Consider the following 16,581-nt stretch of genomic DNA (forward strand, 5'->3'; position numbering starts at 1 on the left):
CCCCTATGCGGAGTTCATTTGCATCATTCTGTATGGAGGACCATCTATATCTGTGCAGCTGGGCTGCATCTCCTGGATGTGGTGGCATGTGTCAGGCAGCAGGGATTTTCATCCTTAGTCATGGATATAATACTGCAGCTACCAAGACCTTCCTTAGAGATGTGAATGCAGGCAGCATGTCAGTATGAATGACTGATGGGCCAAAAGAAAACTGCCTAGCCAAACCCCTCATGATCTTTGCGGGCTCGGATAAAATAGGAACCAGGATTGACCTGTAGCTAAGTTTGGGTTTAATTTTGCAGAAGTGAATATAACCCGATGAGATTTTCAGGCATCTAGAACCGCCCTCCATTTTGCTCTTTCTTTCTATTAAAGCCCCACTGCACCACTCTTAGGCTTGGTCTACACCTACCCCAGTGATACGGTGGCAGTTGACGGGAGTTACGCAAACTACACAGAGCGCTTGCGTAACTCCTGTCGATTGCTGTGCTTCTCTTCTGCATGCTGTCTTCATTGCACTGCGCCAACAGGAACCGTGTTCCCATCAACGCAGCATTACACCACTTGAGGGGGTGGTTTTACTGCGTTGACTTCTGGATTGACTGAGCGGGTCTTCACTGACCACTCAGTCGATCCAGATAAATCAATCTGACAGCGGCAACTTTGCCGCCATCAGTGTAGACATAGCCTTAGTGGTGAATGACATCTGTGTTTTAAATGTTATATTTGTTATTCTGGAACCTGATCCATGCCCCTGTAGTATAAAGTTGAGAGCGTGAGGCCTACTATAACAGGCCTAGATGCAAGATCTGGGGCCTGAACCAAAGTCTGGCTTTAGGAAACAGCAACTGTTTGCCTGCTTTCAAGTTCACAGACTGATATGGGAACTAGGAGGAACACAGCATTGTTAATGCACTGGCATTCCTAAGGAGCAGTAACAAGAACACCATAGCAGTCCTAACTCCCCTGTTATACGGTGATTGCAGAAACACAATCCTGGGAGACTGTACCCATGCTCCCCAAACCGAAATACAATATAGGGAGGCAGAACAGGCTCTCCCCAAGACACAGTGGTGCACAAACACAATCATGAGAGACAGTACAGAAACACCCCGACCTTAAGATAGAAGAGAGAGGATGATGGATGAAAATGTTGTTCTTGATTTGGAAGCAAGGTATGGAACAATAGCAGACGTCAGAGATGCAATGTGAAACTTGTTTATATCAGTGTCTAAGAAAGGGGTTCCAGCAGAAGCATCTTTGTGCAGCTTAGGGGATAATGGAAAGTCCTGTTGTTAATTGAGCCGGTCCATTTTGACAAGCATACATGTCTTTGAATACCTGTAGCTCCTATAGGGCTGCTAGCACCGTGCTTCGCTTGCAATAAACCTAGATCAGCGTCTTTGCTGCTTAACTGAATCTGTGGTAATTTATGGGTCGTGCTTAACAAGGTCTGTTGATTCAGCTTGCTGCAGAAGCTGAGACAGCGTCCAGAGGGGAACTCACACCAGCACGCACACCCAGACTGACTAACAACAGCCCTCTCTGAGAGGATACAATTGGATCAGAAATTATTCAGACCTTGCAGAGGGAGACTCAGGGACATGGACGTTACTGGGGTCCAATGTTTTAAAACTTTGGGACGGCTAAGTCAGTAGAGAGTTTTATAGAGAAGAGAGGAAGTTTTAAAAAATTAATTCAGCAGCAAGTATTTTTAGATTCACTGTGTGATTTGGGTTCAGGGTGAGAATATGTAAGAAAAAATAGGGAAGTGGGCAGGGGATACTAATAAGAAATTGCGATGTATAACAAAGAATCAACAGAGGAGTGTTTGCAAGAGACAGCACCGAAAGGGGACGGGGGGAGACAGTGCAATGCTCTGGGGTACCTCAGACAATGAACTGCAGAAAATAAGAGCATCTGCATGTTTTAGCAGCAAATTTGACATCTCCTCAATCAGGGAACCATATTCAGCGCTGCTCAGGGAAAGGTTCTATAAGGGAACAAGAGAGCCCCACTGGAAATGCTGTATCTGCTTTGGCTACTCTTCATGTCTCTTTGGATGGGTGAGTGTGTGGGGTTTGTGGAAGGGGTGATGAACATTAACGAATATTTCTGTGGAATTAAAGGAGCTTAGTGAGGTAAAGATTGTGTTATTGGTTTTGGTCTCAGAGCCATCAATAAAAATCAACTTACAGCATTTTCTTCTTATGCCGGGTCTACACTAGAAGCTTTTGCCAGTACAGCATTGTCAATGAGAGGTATGGTTTCTATGAAGACATTCTGTATCAGCAAAAACCCTAGTGTAGAAGCACTTATACCAGCCAGTGCTTTTGCCAGTGTAGCTTATTTTGCTTAAGGAACTGCTAGAAGTTGTACTAGCAAGAGCACTCTCCCCTGGTATAAGCTCTCTTTCCTCTAGGAGGGTTTGCTGGTATAGTTATAGTAGCAAAGCTTTTCTAGTGCAGACCTGGCTGTAGTTTGAAAAAAATGTACTGATCTGAATTCATTGCTGGCAGAACTCCACTGATGTCAGTGGAAACAAATCAGCGGAGATCTTGGCTACTGTGTCAACAAAGCTGGTAACAAGCAGCTGTTTTATAATCCCCCCATGCTGACACCCCTGCTCATGCTAAATAGCCCCATACTCTGCAAGTGGATTGTGAACGGGTCCCCCCTTGCCCCAGCCAGGGTTATCATCCCACTTCCCCTGTCAGGCCCCTAAAAACTCCTCAACAGGTTCCCTGACCTCAGTGAGGCCCCTTCTTGGGACCAGCTTATATCCAGACCATAGTGCATTTATCTGTAACCAAAATCCCAACACATGGGCCATGTATTGACCCCCAGGGCATGCAGTCCTCAGAATCCCACACCATCTAGTCTATCGACAAAGCACACACCATGCTCTGGTATCTTCTACCACACTTGGCCTCTTCTTCAGGTCGTCCTTCAGCCAGGACAACCACCGCAGGCCTTCCCGCTCTGCCCCGTGGGAACACTCCCCTGGCCCCACCCCTCCAGCCTTTCTGCTGGGAGCTCATCCTCACCGGGGGTGTGTCCCTCACTTCCCCACTTCCCTTAACCTTTCATCTCAGACGCACCAGCAGCCGGGCTCTGCAGACATGGCGGCAGAAAGTTACCAGGCTCAGGCTCCAGCTCCAGTTCTGGTGCTTGCTGCGATGCTGGCTCTGCAGTGCACTGCTCCCCGCTGCTCCTCCGAGCACATACCCAGGGGGTGCTGTAGCTGCTCTAGCAGCAGAGCCTCTTTCAGTTACCAACCTCAGCACCAGGGTCTCCTTTTGCCCTTCCTCCAGCAGTTGGGTCTCTTCTCGCAGTACCTGTGATGGGGGCGAGGGCCCATCTGCACTGGGGGCTCAGTGCTCGCTACAGTTCCCAGTATTCAGTCAAATTCCTCGTAAGAGAAGCAGGAAGATGGGGTGTCCTCAGAGGTGCCATTACAATCCCTTGGGTGGCTCTCTGCATGCTCTGCTGTCCAGTCGATCCGCCAGTGCCGCCAGACACTCAGCGACAGTTTTGTGGACATTTCTTGTGCTCTTGCTGAAAACCTCTTGCTCGCCTGGCACCAGAAGAAATGGGAATCTGGCTGTGTTCCTCTGGCCAGCTAGCAGCACACTTGATGAGGCACGTCTTAGTGCTAGCCATAGCTAAACAGCTGCATTTCAACCAGGCGGTTGCTTCTGGTTTCTGGGAAGCAAAAGGGAAATTTGTGGGTGGAAGGGCTGGGAAACAGTCCCACGGGTTTGTGAGGTAGTGTTGGTGGACTCTGCCAACCAAAGTCTGGCGACCCAGATTCTGAGCCGCATGCAAACTGCCAAACTCCTGGGCTTTGACCTGTGTCAGTCACAGTGAGACTCGGATACTAATTAACCCACCAACTAGGATCTGTGAGCCAGAGTCAAACATATTTCTGTGGGGATGGAAGGGGACTTGGGCTTAAACCTGAGTCCGAGCCCAGGCTCGATGTGCTGTGTAGACGTGACCTAGGGTACAAGTGGAGTTACTAAGATCTGAATCAGGCCTGTGTTTCTCAGCGCAGAGACTGTGGACCTGACCCCCCATCAGCCTGCATCTTGTGTCATCATTTGCACGTGTGCAAAGTTAACAAAGCAGAATTGTTATAATTTACATACACTTTGCACTCAAATTGCGCAGCATAACTGACTGCCTAAGGTGCAGCAGAATAAAATCCTGAGTTTCAGGCTTTCATAGATTTTATGGCCAGAGAGGGACCATTATGAACATCTGCACTGACCTCCTGCATAACACAGGCCACAGAATTTTACCCAGCAATTTCTGCATCAAACCCAGAACTTCTGTTTGAGGTAAAGCATATCTTTTGGAAAGCCAATCAGTCTTGATTGAAAGATTTTCAGTGATGGAGAATCTACCATGTCCCTAGGAAAGTTATTCCAATGATTAATTACCATTACTGTTAAGATTTGCACTTTACTTCAAATCTGAATCTACTTAGCTTCAGTTTCCAACCACTGGATCTCATTATGCCTTTTTCTGCCAGACCAGTGAGGAGGCGACTGTCAGAAATCGCTTATCCACGTTGGTACGTATAGACTGTGAACAAATCACTTCTTAACGTTCTTTTGGGTAAATTAAATGGACTGAATTTTTTAAATCTCTCACTGTAAGGCAGGTTTTCTTCACATCATTCTTGGTGCTCTTTTCTGAACTATTTCCAATTTTTCAACCTTTTTAAGGCGTGGGCACCAGATATGGAAACAGTATTCCAGTATTGGTCGCACTAATGCCCTTATTCAGGTATAATGAGGCCTCCCTACCTCTACCGGATATTCCCTAGCTTATTATACATCCAAGTGGAACATTAGGCCTCTTAGCTACAACATGATACAAGGAGCTCATATTTAGTTGGTTACCTACCATTAACCCTAAGTCCTTCTCAATGTCACTGCATTCCTGGAATCAGTCACCTCTCCTAGGAGTGTGTCCTATACTCTTTGGCCCTAGATGTAGGACCTTGCATTTGGCTGTATTAGAAGGCATGTTCAAATGAACCCACCTTCCCAAGCAATCCAGTCACTCTGTACAGCTATCGTGTCCCTATCTTTATCTATCACTCCACCAATGTATGGGGCATATGCAAATTTTACTATTCATTCATTCATTTATTCATTCTCTGGCTCATGGAGCATAGAGTGCACACACATTTTACCAGCAACTATTTTGTGTGTTCTTCCAGATGGTTGATAAAGAGACTGAATTACACTGGACTGAGAACTGATCCGTGGGGGACCCCACTAGAAAAACCTTATAAGATGACGTACCCCATTACAATTCCCTTTGAGCTCCAACAGACAACCATCTTTAATCCATTTAATATATGCTACACTGATTAAAAAACCAGCACCATACAAACTATCAGACTATCATGGTGGACTATGTCAAATGCCTTACAGAAGTCTGAGGGCTAGTCTACACTAGAAGTGCTACAGTGGTGTCACTGTAGCATGTCTGGTGAAGACTTTCTAAGCCGACGGAAGAAAGTTCTCCCAACAGCATAATAAAATCACTTGCGCGAGAGGCTGCAGCTATTTTAGTGGGAGACACTCTTCTGTCGACATAGCACTGTCCATGCTGGCACTTAGGTCGCTGTATTTTACATCACGGAGGAGGTGGCTTATTCACAAACCTGAGTGATTTAAATTATACCGACATAAGTGGTAGTGTGTACAAGCTCTAAGTGTATTAAAGCCAACACAGTTACCTTTATCAACCAAACTTTTCATCAGAAAACTCTATTGAGTTTGTTTGCCTGGGATTAAAGTCAGACTAACCATCTGATAGTTTTCCAGATTACTCCTTTTACCATTTTAAAATATGGGCACAACATTAGGTCTTTTCCTGTCTCTGGAACTTCCTCACTGTGCCAAGAGTTATTAAAAATAAAATGGTTCTGCAAGCTCCTCGGCCAATTCTTTTAATACTCTTGGGTGCAAGTTATCCAGTCCTGCAGATTAAAAAAAATGTTTATCTATAACATTGCTAGTTTACATCCTGCCTAGTTATTGATGGACTAAAAAGTATTTCATCAGCATTGTAAGCCAGGAATACATCATCCTGCTCTGTGTTCTGTAGAATGTTATCGCTTGTTAGCAGTACTGCTTAATAATTATAATTAGGGGGAGGCAGTGTGGTCTAGTGCATAGACAGGAGCTGCACTGGGTGAGTTTGCGGGATCTATAGCCACCTCAAAATTTGCCTTAGCTCCCCCTAGCAGCTGATGCTCTCCAACCGCCCAGCTCTAAAGACAAAGTGGAGAGAACAGCGGCTGCTGGCCAGGCGCCCAGCTCCAGCGGAGAAGTCAGCCTGGGTGGGGAATTGGGGTTCCCAAGTGCAGTCCCTAATCCCTGTCCCCATGCACCAGGGCGCACCAGGTGGAGGATCTGGGGTTCCCCACAGCAGCCTGGACTGACCCACTCCAGTCTGAGCTCCTGGGCCCTGCCCTCCAAGGTCGCTGTTCCCCAAGGGCTCTGCCAGCCCCAGAGCCAGGTCCCCCCACATGGGCAGCTCTTACTGGCTGTGAGCAGCCAGCACCCCACACTGCCTGCCCTCGGCTTCCAGCTTCTGACCTGGCCAGGGGGCGGGACCATGGAGAGGGCAGGGCCTCATAGGAAGCGGGGCACAGCCCCCACCAATTTTCTGCCTGCCCTACTTCAGCCCCTTCCCTTTCACACTGGGAAGAGGCTGGCGCCGCCCCTGTGCATACAGACTAAGCAGACTCCTCCTTTTCGTCTCCCTTTTTCTTTGTTTAGACGGTGAGCTTCTCAGGCCTGGGGCTGTTTCTGGGCCCAGAACAATGGGGCTCTACTGGTGGTAGAGGACTCGAGGTGCAATGGCAAAATAATAAATAATAATAATAATGATAATTGTCCTTGCCCTCCAGCTCATTTTCCTCCTCGCATTATTTTCTTTTCTTCCTGGTCTGTTTTACTTCCCCTTTCCTTAGACCCCCTTACATCTTTCTCTTCCTCTCCCGTGCCTTCTCTCTGTCTCCCATCCTCACTTTTCCTTTCCCAGCTCTTTATTTCCCTCAATCTCTTCCCCCTTCACCTTCCTCTTCTGTCTCCCATCTCTGTCTCCCTTCTTTGATCCGCCCCTCCCCCATTCTCTCGTTGGCCCCTTGTTGATCAGGATTGCCTCCCTGGAGCAGACATTCCACTTTGGGGCCTGCAAGCCCAATTCCCAGCATCTGGGCTTCTCTCTAGATCCCCAGGAGACACGCTCTGCTCTCTAGATGGCACTGAGGGAGTTATTTAGGGAGAGGTCCCATGGAGCTGGTATGGCTGGCTGTAGCCAGCGTGGCAGGTCAGCTCACAGTGCCAGTAGGACAGGCCTGGGCAAAGTGCCCAGTCTGAGACCTCCCCATTCACTGCTCGGACCTTCATGCAGTGACCTTCAGCAGAGAGTTCGTGCTCATGCCCTTGGTTTCCTTTTATAGAAATGGAAACATTTTACAGCGGATCGTCTGCAAATGATTCTGTCTGATTTAATTCTTCCTCCTGTCACAAGAACTTCAAATAGTGACGCTGATCTTTGTGTTGCAGGAGCCACAGAAAAAACTGCAGCTGTCATTGTGGTGAATCAGACACCTCCCTATATCCGTGCAATGGAAGGGTCAGAGTTCACCATCGAGTGTAGAGTCAACGTAAGCAGTCATTTAACCAAGTGGTTCGTTGAATGGAAAATAACCAGAAACAACGTAACGAAACCGTTGAATGGAACAGATCGAATCATAATATCAAGAGATGAAGAAAAAATGTTTTATCTCCTCACTGTGAAGGAAGCCAATATCACTGATTCTGGAACCTACGTATGTTATGGTGGGAGCAAACAGGGGATATCTTCTGGGAGTGGAACCCAAGTGACCATCAATGGTAAATACCAGTATTTCCCTCTCTGTTCTACAAAACCCTTCTGGGGAGCTCAGCACACTTGCATGGTGCCAGAGAGATGGGGCAGGTGGTGCTGGGGGACATCGAGCAGCACAAAGTATGAAGGGCAGAGCTGTGGGCAAAACTGGGGGACATTCAGTGGTCTGTACAATGATCCTAATCCTGCATCCCCCGGTTGCTGTGGGCATTTTGGCAGCACAAGGAATGCAGGGTCAAACCCTGTATAATCAAGAAACTGTTTTAAATTGCAGAGTGAGGGGAGGTTTCTAACTGGCTGAGCCTGTGAGGCCTTCACTCAAGTTGACGGCCTCTCTCTCTTTGTCTGTAATGCAATAACTTTTGCACACGGCAGCCAATCATTTCCAAAATTTCAGGAAATATCATAGGCACCAGTGGGCAGCACTCTATTGATAGTGGGGAAATCAGAAAATCCAAAGGGGAAAAGTGGGGGACATGTGGAATCCTTGCTCTCTGTTTAGCAGACCAACAGCTTTGAGGAAAGTGACCTGTGTAACTGTCTAGATCAAAGAACCAGTTGATGTAGAGTGACCAGATAGCAAGTGTGAAAAATCAGTACAGGGATTGGTGGTAAGAGGCGCCAATCTAAGACAAAGCCCCGAATATCGGGACTGTCCCTATAAAATTGGGACATCTCTTCACCCTAAATTGATGACACAAATTAAGACTTATCAGTAGAACAACATTCCTCTCTCATCTCTGCTCATCCTCCCAATAGAGTGTAACATGTCAACACCCTGAATGATTTATCTCCCAGTCAGAAAAAGGAGAAATAATAATTGTGAGGGAAGGGAAGAAGGGCAGTCACCTGTCATAGGGGGTGGGAATGGGAGGCCCTGGTATAGGGTTAAGGGGGAAATGGGGATGCACCCAAAGTTCCTGGAATGGGGGGGGGGAAGGGGCAACCTGGAATGGGGATAAAGGAGTAATAGGGGTGCACACAGAGCACAGTGAAAGTTTATTTGGATTTGTAATAGATTTGGTGAAACATTTTGCTTCAGTACATTAGCTTTTTCTGACAAAATTAAGTTTTGCCAGAAAATTTGCAATCAGCTCTACTATACATGGTAAGAGAGAGTCCCTGTGCCAAAGAATTTTTAATCTAAGTAGACAAGACAGACAAAAGGTGGGAGAAGGGGGCAGACATATGAACCCTATAGATTGAGAAGTGAGACACAGAGAGATTAAGGACTACATCCACAAAGGGATTTAGGCCCTAGTCCATCATTTAGGTGCCACTGAGATCCTCAAAACTCCTTCGAGATGCCACCTAGCTCTGGTGGTACTTAGATTTTCACTGGTAAAATCTGTGCTAAAGAATTGTTGAAATCCTCTCGCTATCCTATAAACAAAGCCCTGCTCAAAATAACTATTGCATCATGATCCTCGCTCAGCATTTCCCACCTGATTTCAATGGACAGATCAGGAGAAGAGTGAGGAAGCAGGAGAGAAACTTTGACTTTTAAAACATTTTAAATAAAATTGGTACGGAAACACAGGAAAAACAGGAAAACAAGTTACAAAGTCAAAAATAACTGCCCATTCCACACAGTAAAAAGTACATTTTCAATAGCCCACCACTGAATAAATTGATCTAAATTGCTAAGTGTATATTATCTAAACTCCAAATGAAGGCCTAAAACCACTACAAATCTAAAATCCCGAAGAATATCGGCAACCCCCATACCAAAGCATTTACATCATCTACTTTTCAAAATGGCCTTCTTTGCTTGATCCAAAATAAAGTTTGCAAGGCATACCACAGATGTATTTGTGAACCTATACTTACCAGTAAAAACAAACACAGTAGGAGAAAAATCAAGGGACAATGACTAAAAATATCCTAAAGTAATACAGATAATGGCTATAACCTGGAGCAAGAAAGAAACCTAAGAAAAACTGTTTCCTCTATATTACAAAAAGGAAACGAGATGGATGCTTCTGAAGTCAAATGATGCACGAAACACGTGTGGTAATAGCCCCATGAGGAATTCTCCACTGGAGATCACCCATCCTCTTTGCAATTGGAGGCTTGTATCCAGTTCACCAGGCTGGATGGATGGTGTACACCACCAGAAACTGTCTTCTCCATAAAGTATTGGGAGATTCAACAAGCATTTGAAAATGACAAATCTTTACCACAGGCAAATACAGTGACGTATGTCCTGAGCTATTAAAAGTAAATTCAGAAGACTCACTGAAGGCCAGCAAGCTCTGGGGCATCTCAACATCCCAAGCCACAGCGGGAGCAACCAGCAAGAAAATAGGAACATTAATATAATCAGGAATGGCTCGCTCAAAGAGGCACCTGTCCAGAAGGGCAATACCACCCCTAGGTAGGGCTGATCCCACCTCTGATAAAAACTGAGAAACCCAGCGAATGGAATGAAAACCGAGCTTGGCAGCCAAGATATCTGCTGAGACCCATGTACAATTAGTAAAATCAATTAAATGAGCCCACTTTGTTACACCTGCTGCAAAAAAGGAGGAGACGAGACTCCTAGAAACAAGACGAGGAATTCTCACAGCCGGGTTATAAACAAGGGGATTAGCAAGCAGCCCTGGGAACTCCATCTGCCTAGCCTGTGGCCTCAGCTTAAGACATCTCCAGCTGTTAAAAAGGCTTTGAGAAAAGCTGGGTAACACCTCAAAATCCAGGCACCAAGGACCAAAAAAAAAACCAAAACAAAAAAAAAAAAACCCCACAATCAAAACCCAATCCCTTACCTGCTGAAGAAAAGCAAAGGCCAATTGTTCCAAGGAACAGGCTCATCCCCAAACTGCTGCAGAGACAGTAACCGAAAAGGAGCAACTTAAAAGATCAAGGAGACCGTGATCCCCTTCCACAGCCAATTGATACAAAACACGATGCATCAGCCAATGAGGCCAGCCCAGGAAAAGTCCAAAAGAACCTTCTGAACTTTTTCTAAAAAGAGAGGAGGGGGATCCAAAACATTACACTTACAGCACAACACAGAGGCTGTTAAATTATTAGTGATCAATGAATAGGTTAGTTAGAAGGAGAGTCAAGGCAAACACCACTTCCACCTTTGCAACCACCCCTCTGATTTTTAAATAACTCCTTCCAATTCCAACCCAAAACATCAAGTTCCCAGGGCCTTAAAGCCTGTCTGGCTCCACAGTAGCACCCTGGCAAAGTCAGCCCGGGACGCGGTTAGAGAACACCCAAACTGCCAGCAAGATTGTGTCACTCTTCCTCCAGTTTAAGTGAACTAAGGAAGCCTGCTGAAAAGATTGCGGACATTCAGTCAAAACCTGGACAACACAATCATGACTAATAAACACAGTCACATCATCAACTTACGCAGAGACTTTCACCCGAGTACAAGTTAGAACAGGGAGAGGAATACCAGAAAGGCGCTTTCACAACATGCATAACAGAGGCTTGATAGACAGACCATATAATGACCCAAATAGGACATAACCCTGTCTCATTTCACTACATATAGGAAAGGGGGCACCCAAAAAACCTTCACCTGAAGTAGACTACATATATCAGTACACAGTACCTGAATGCAAGAGACAAACATGAGCCCAAAACCAAAAGCACAAAGGGTACAAAATTAATATCCATGATTTACATGATCAACAGCCTTCTCTTGATCAAGAGAAATCAACCCATTGTGCAAATCATACTGTTTGTGAGGCTGAAATTACATCCCACAATAGGAAAAGGTTATAAAAAATGGACCCGTTGGGGATGCAATCATTACCGCCTTGTAATTAAAATCACCCCCTCCACCAAAATTAAAACATCACTTGTCATATTGCAGGAGGTGATGTCTCAAGATTGAACATTCAGGGGTTTGCTGGTCCCTGGCCAGAAACAGAGAAGTCTTGCCAGGCATCATAAAGCAATGAGTGGAACTAGGAGGAAGCATAGCTTTAAATTCTTGATAATCAGGGGATGTTAAACGGCCAGGCTGGGAAAAGAACACAAAATACTGGAAGGGGAGACATTTATTTTAATACATGTCCAGTCACCAGCCATTGCCATTGAAATGCTCCTGCATCAAGGTGCAATCGTCTGTGTTTCTCTCTTGCAGAAATTACTGACCTGATGGTGAATCAGACCCCAGCTAATATCCATAAGTCAGAAGGGTCAGATCTCAGCATGGAGTGTAGATTTATGGGTTTGAAAAAACCCAACACCATGTATGTGAAATGGTATAAACATAACGGATCTGAGGGAATGAAGAAGGAGCTGATGAGTGAAAGAGACAGGAACTCAATAGCCCTGGATTTGGAAAAGGGTTTTTCTTCTCTTACTCTGAAGAAAGTGAATGTAACTGATACAGGAACCTACGTGTGTGAGGTGGGGATCTTAGCAAGGAACCTGTCTATGTCAGGCGCCGGAACCCAAGTGACCATCAGTAAGTGCCAGCTGTCTCATATTTGTTTCCTACTATGAGATCCAAATAATATCAGTTTCCTATAGAGAGATGGAGCAGGAGCAGGGAAAGATCTGAAAGCGACAGAGCCCAGAGAAACCCCTGAGAAAACCCAGGATTCCTTGAGGCTGCTCTAAGTTAGGCCCAGGACTGAGTTTCTTTGTGACAGCCCCCCAGAGATGGGACAGAGGAGGACAAAAAAGGCCTCAGAAGCAACGCTCAGTGGTTCCAGATGGAACTGGCACCATATTTCAGCACTAAGTATCAGGAAGCAACGTGGCACCTCAGCTGCTGTGTGCTGACACCGGTAAATGCTGATTTTGTAATGGTGCCCATTAGCCAGGAGCTTTAGATAATTTGTACAGGCAGAATTCACACGCTATTCTAGGATCATGAAGGAGATATAAACCTTGTAATGCTTCTGGTTTCCCTCCTTCCATACTGAGCCAGTCCCTGCCCATATACATTATGCTGACAGATCCATCTACTAGCCTAGGTGTGAAGTCAGGGGGCATGTTTACACTTTGGATTGGCCTGTGTAGAGTTAATGAAGCCATTTCCCCTTAGGAAGAGGTTTTGTAAGGCTAGGGAATAGATGGAGTCAGTTAGAGGAGCTTTGCTGTCTGTAAAGGCTCTGGCCAGGGCTCTGGGTGTCTTGGCTATGCTATAGATTTCCTACTCCTGCTGCAGAGTCAACATGCTGGCTGGCCTAGTGGAAAGCATCCCCCAGGCAGAGGGCTTGAACCCATGCTGATGCCCGCACAGGTCCCAATAGCATACATATGAAGAGGAACCCTCTGGCAGAAAGGGAGGCCAAGGAAACTACCTGTGACAAAGGCGGTGATAGGAAATTAAGGGCAGGGGGGAACAATTATTCATCTTTAAACTGTCTCTCTATCAACCCAGCTGTCCCTTTATTTATCCATCAATTTGTAGCCCTCCTTTTCAGACTAATCTGTTCTTTCAGAGAAATCTGTCCATCCCTGCATCTCACAGTTACACGTTTTTCTTGATTTCAGATAAAAGGAGCAATGCCTCAGACATTGTTTTCATCATCCGCATGGTTCTCGGGGCCCTCATTGTAATCGTGGCTGTGATTATAATTACAGAGTGTGTGATTTCAGAAACGAGGGGTGAGTTAAACGTCTTCATTCCAGTCGCTGTGCAGAGTCAGCCATAGAGCTTGAGTTATACATGGTGTCCTCCTGCCTTTTTCTTTTGGGCAGCTTTCCTGGTCCAGTGCATTAGAATCGGAATGCTGTTTCACACCTAGAGGGGTAGCTGTGTTAGTCTGTATTAGTCTTTAAAGTGCCATAGAACTCTCATTGCTTTTGCAGTTTCAGACCTGGGACTGTTTTCTTGGCCTGTCTGTTTATTTTGTGTCTAACATGAGATGCGTGTATCTGAGGAGTAGAAGCACAGAGTTTAAGGTCTCCTTCTTGTAAATGTTCCTGAAGGCCTTCACCTCTCAGGTCTCCCTTTCACAGCACCGATGATCTTTTCCTATCATCACGTCTGTCCAGTTATTGTTCATTTCTGGTTGGCATGCACTGAGCTAGTGCAACCACTTGGACAAATGAGATCCATGTACTGCAGGAGTAGTCTTTATGTTCTAACTTGGTGTGTATTATTTTTTCCACAGCTGGTGTCAATTAGATACAACAATGATCCACTGTTACATTGTATGCCTGGAAATGGGGCTCTCAGACATCTGTTATCCAGGCATTCCCCAAAACACCATCTGGACGAACCAACCTGCCAGATTCTGCACCTGCAAATAAACCTTGAACTGAAAGGAAGGGAGAGGATGCTGGATAATTGGAAAGGGAATTCACAGGTGTTCAGAATAAAGTTTCCTCTGTTACACCCCTCTTTGAGGCAGAAGAATTCAGTGATCACTGATGGGTTAGGCAGTCTCAATGGCATGTGTACCATAGGAAAATATGAGATGAACATTTCTGTAACCTAAAGATTGGCCCATGGAAGCCTGGGGGATGGGAGGCTGAAGTGAAGATGCTCAGAACCAGGGCCAAAAATCTCTTCCCTGTGATTGGCTGACAATCTGCTGAACCAAAGAGGAAATGCAAACACACATCTGCTGCTCTCTAGGTTCAGATGGCCCCATTGCTGGTCAATTGGCTTGCAGGGAAACGTATGCTTAAGGGTTTGCCGGATTGAAGCTGCTATAAGGAAAAAGTGTTTTTATAACCAGTTTTGTTAATAAATTGTTTTACACATGCTTGCTGTCTAATAGTTAGATTGGCTTAAACCCTGAGGCAGAAGGTTAATATCCTTCCAAAAGTATTTTAATAAATTCCAGGTATTCATGATATTCATAGAAATGTGCAATACCTTTTTGAATCTTGCTATGCTCCTGCCCTCACTGTTTTCTTGTGGCAGTGAGTTCCACAGTTTAATCCCACATTATGTGAAAGTATTTCCTTTTATCAGTTTAAATTTCACATCTTCTAATTTAGTTGACTCTCCCCTTGTCCTCATGTTACATGACAGGGAGAACAGAAGTTCCCAGTCTACCTTCTCTAGACCAGTCAGTATTTTACAGGGTTTTTTTTTAATCTTGTCCCCTCCTATTCATTTCCTTTCTAAGGTAAATGATCCCAGCCTATTCAATTCTCTTCCTAGTGGAGTTTCAGTGACTTTGATTTCCCTCATTGCTGTTCTCTGAACCCCACAATATCCTTTCTGAGAGCAGGTGACCAGGACTGAAAACAATATTCCAGACGAGGCTGCACCATTCATGTATATGAAAGCATTATATCTATATTTTGTATTATTCACCATCCCATTCCTTCTGCATCTTAATCAGGAAGATTTCTGCTGGTTTGATGAATGAACAATGGCAAATGGCTTCACACATTACAAATCCCATAGCACATGGATTATACTAACTTGTACTCTGTACAAATATTGGGCCAGATCCTGCTCCAATTAATTTCAATCCTTCCCGCCAAAACAAAAAATATTTAAATAAATCTAAAAACCCCTCTCTCCATAGTTACCACAGCTATGACTAGGTCCCTGGGTAATTTGTGCTTTCATATTCACAGACTCCAGTGCCTACCCTTGCCTTGCTGAAGAACTGTGCTCCAGCATCTAAATTTCCACTAAAAAAGCATCACACTATTCCCTTTCATCCTGATTTCAGTAAAAACCCCATGTGTAAAAATGTGAATGAAGCGGCTGGAGGATTTCCTACTTACTGCACTGAATCACTGCACACTCCAGGGACCCTGTCACAGCATTTAGACGCATCTGGCCCTGGCATAATCGAGAGCACTGGTTTAGCCTGATGAGGCTTATTACTTAAAAACATAACAAGCTATTTTGCTCCCTTCCCAGGTTTGCCCCCTTGCATTCTTTAGTCTTCACCAGGGGTGATGCTTATCTACCAACAGGTACGCAGCCCTGATCTTGTTAAGTAAAGCAAACTCTTTTCTTTAGCAAAAACGAGAGTCCTGTAGCACTTTAAAAACTAACAAATTTAATTTCTGCAGCCCACGAAAGCTTATACCTGCAGAAATTAAATTTGTCAGTCTTTAAAGTGCTACAGGACTCTCGCTGTTTTTGCTGTATACAGACTAACACAGCTACCCCTCTGGATCTTTTCTTTAGGTGTCAGCCGGCTAATATGCAAAATTAGTCTGTCTACAGGGACCAGCTTTCTGTCTGCAGCTGTGCACTTGTAGCTTTTATCACCTGGATGCAGCAGAATGCATCACAATTCAGGGCAGCTGTGTTCATAATTGCAGATTTAATACTGATGTGCAGGCAGCATGTCAGTATGGGGAACAGACAAGTCAAACCCAGAATCAATAAATCAGGCACCAGCCACCATGATCTTTGGGAGTTTAGATAAAATGGGACCAAGAGCCAAGCCCACTCTGGGTTTACAAAACGGAAATTAAACTGATACGATTTTTCCAAAGCCTAGACTAAGCCTCTCCCTCATTTTGCTCTTCTAATCGAGAGCATTTAAATTCCCCCCAACTTTACTGGTGAGCGGTCTGTAGTGTAAGTGTTATCTTTACCATTTGGGGGTCTATTTCCCCACACAGCCTGGGACACATGTGGAATGGGAGTTACTCAGACCGTGTGGGGAGAGAATCAGGGCCCTGTGCATGGTTGGCCTGATACCACTAAGCTTTGGAAAGGCTGGGTTCATGCAGGATTCCACCGAGAAGAAA

General features: G+C 45.2%; 1 protein-coding gene across 1 annotated transcript; it reads left to right on the top strand.

The window, feature by feature from the left end:
* The first annotated feature begins 2,047 nt into the window (after positions 1 to 2,047).
* On the top strand, positions 2,048 to 13,649 carry LOC137154559 (cell surface A33 antigen-like). The gene is made up of 5 exons (XM_067550292.1): positions 2,048 to 2,066; positions 7,599 to 7,928; positions 12,032 to 12,358; positions 13,396 to 13,509; positions 13,603 to 13,649. Exons 1-5 carry the CDS (start codon positions 2,051 to 2,053, stop codon positions 13,647 to 13,649), a joined length of 834 nt encoding a protein of 277 aa, XP_067406393.1. The 5' UTR covers positions 2,048 to 2,050.
* The last annotated feature ends 2,932 nt before the right edge of the window (positions 13,650 to 16,581 follow it).

Source organism: Emydura macquarii, unplaced genomic scaffold, assembly GCF_026122565.2.
Source record: "Emydura macquarii macquarii isolate MOO-44397 ecotype Brisbane River unplaced genomic scaffold, CSIRO-AGI_Emac_v2 contig_295, whole genome shotgun sequence".
In the NCBI taxonomy this organism is placed as follows: domain Eukaryota; kingdom Metazoa; phylum Chordata; order Testudines; family Chelidae; genus Emydura; species Emydura macquarii.

Bases quoted from the DNA above. Each gene is read 5' to 3' on its own strand.
- LOC137154559 (XM_067550292.1), top strand. The intron at 7,929-12,031 runs GTAAATACCAGT...TCTCTCTTGCAG, and splicing joins AACCCAAGTGACCATCAATG to AAATTACTGACCTGATGGTG. The intron at 12,359-13,395 runs GTAAGTGCCAGC...TCTTGATTTCAG, and splicing joins CGGAACCCAAGTGACCATCA to ATAAAAGGAGCAATGCCTCA.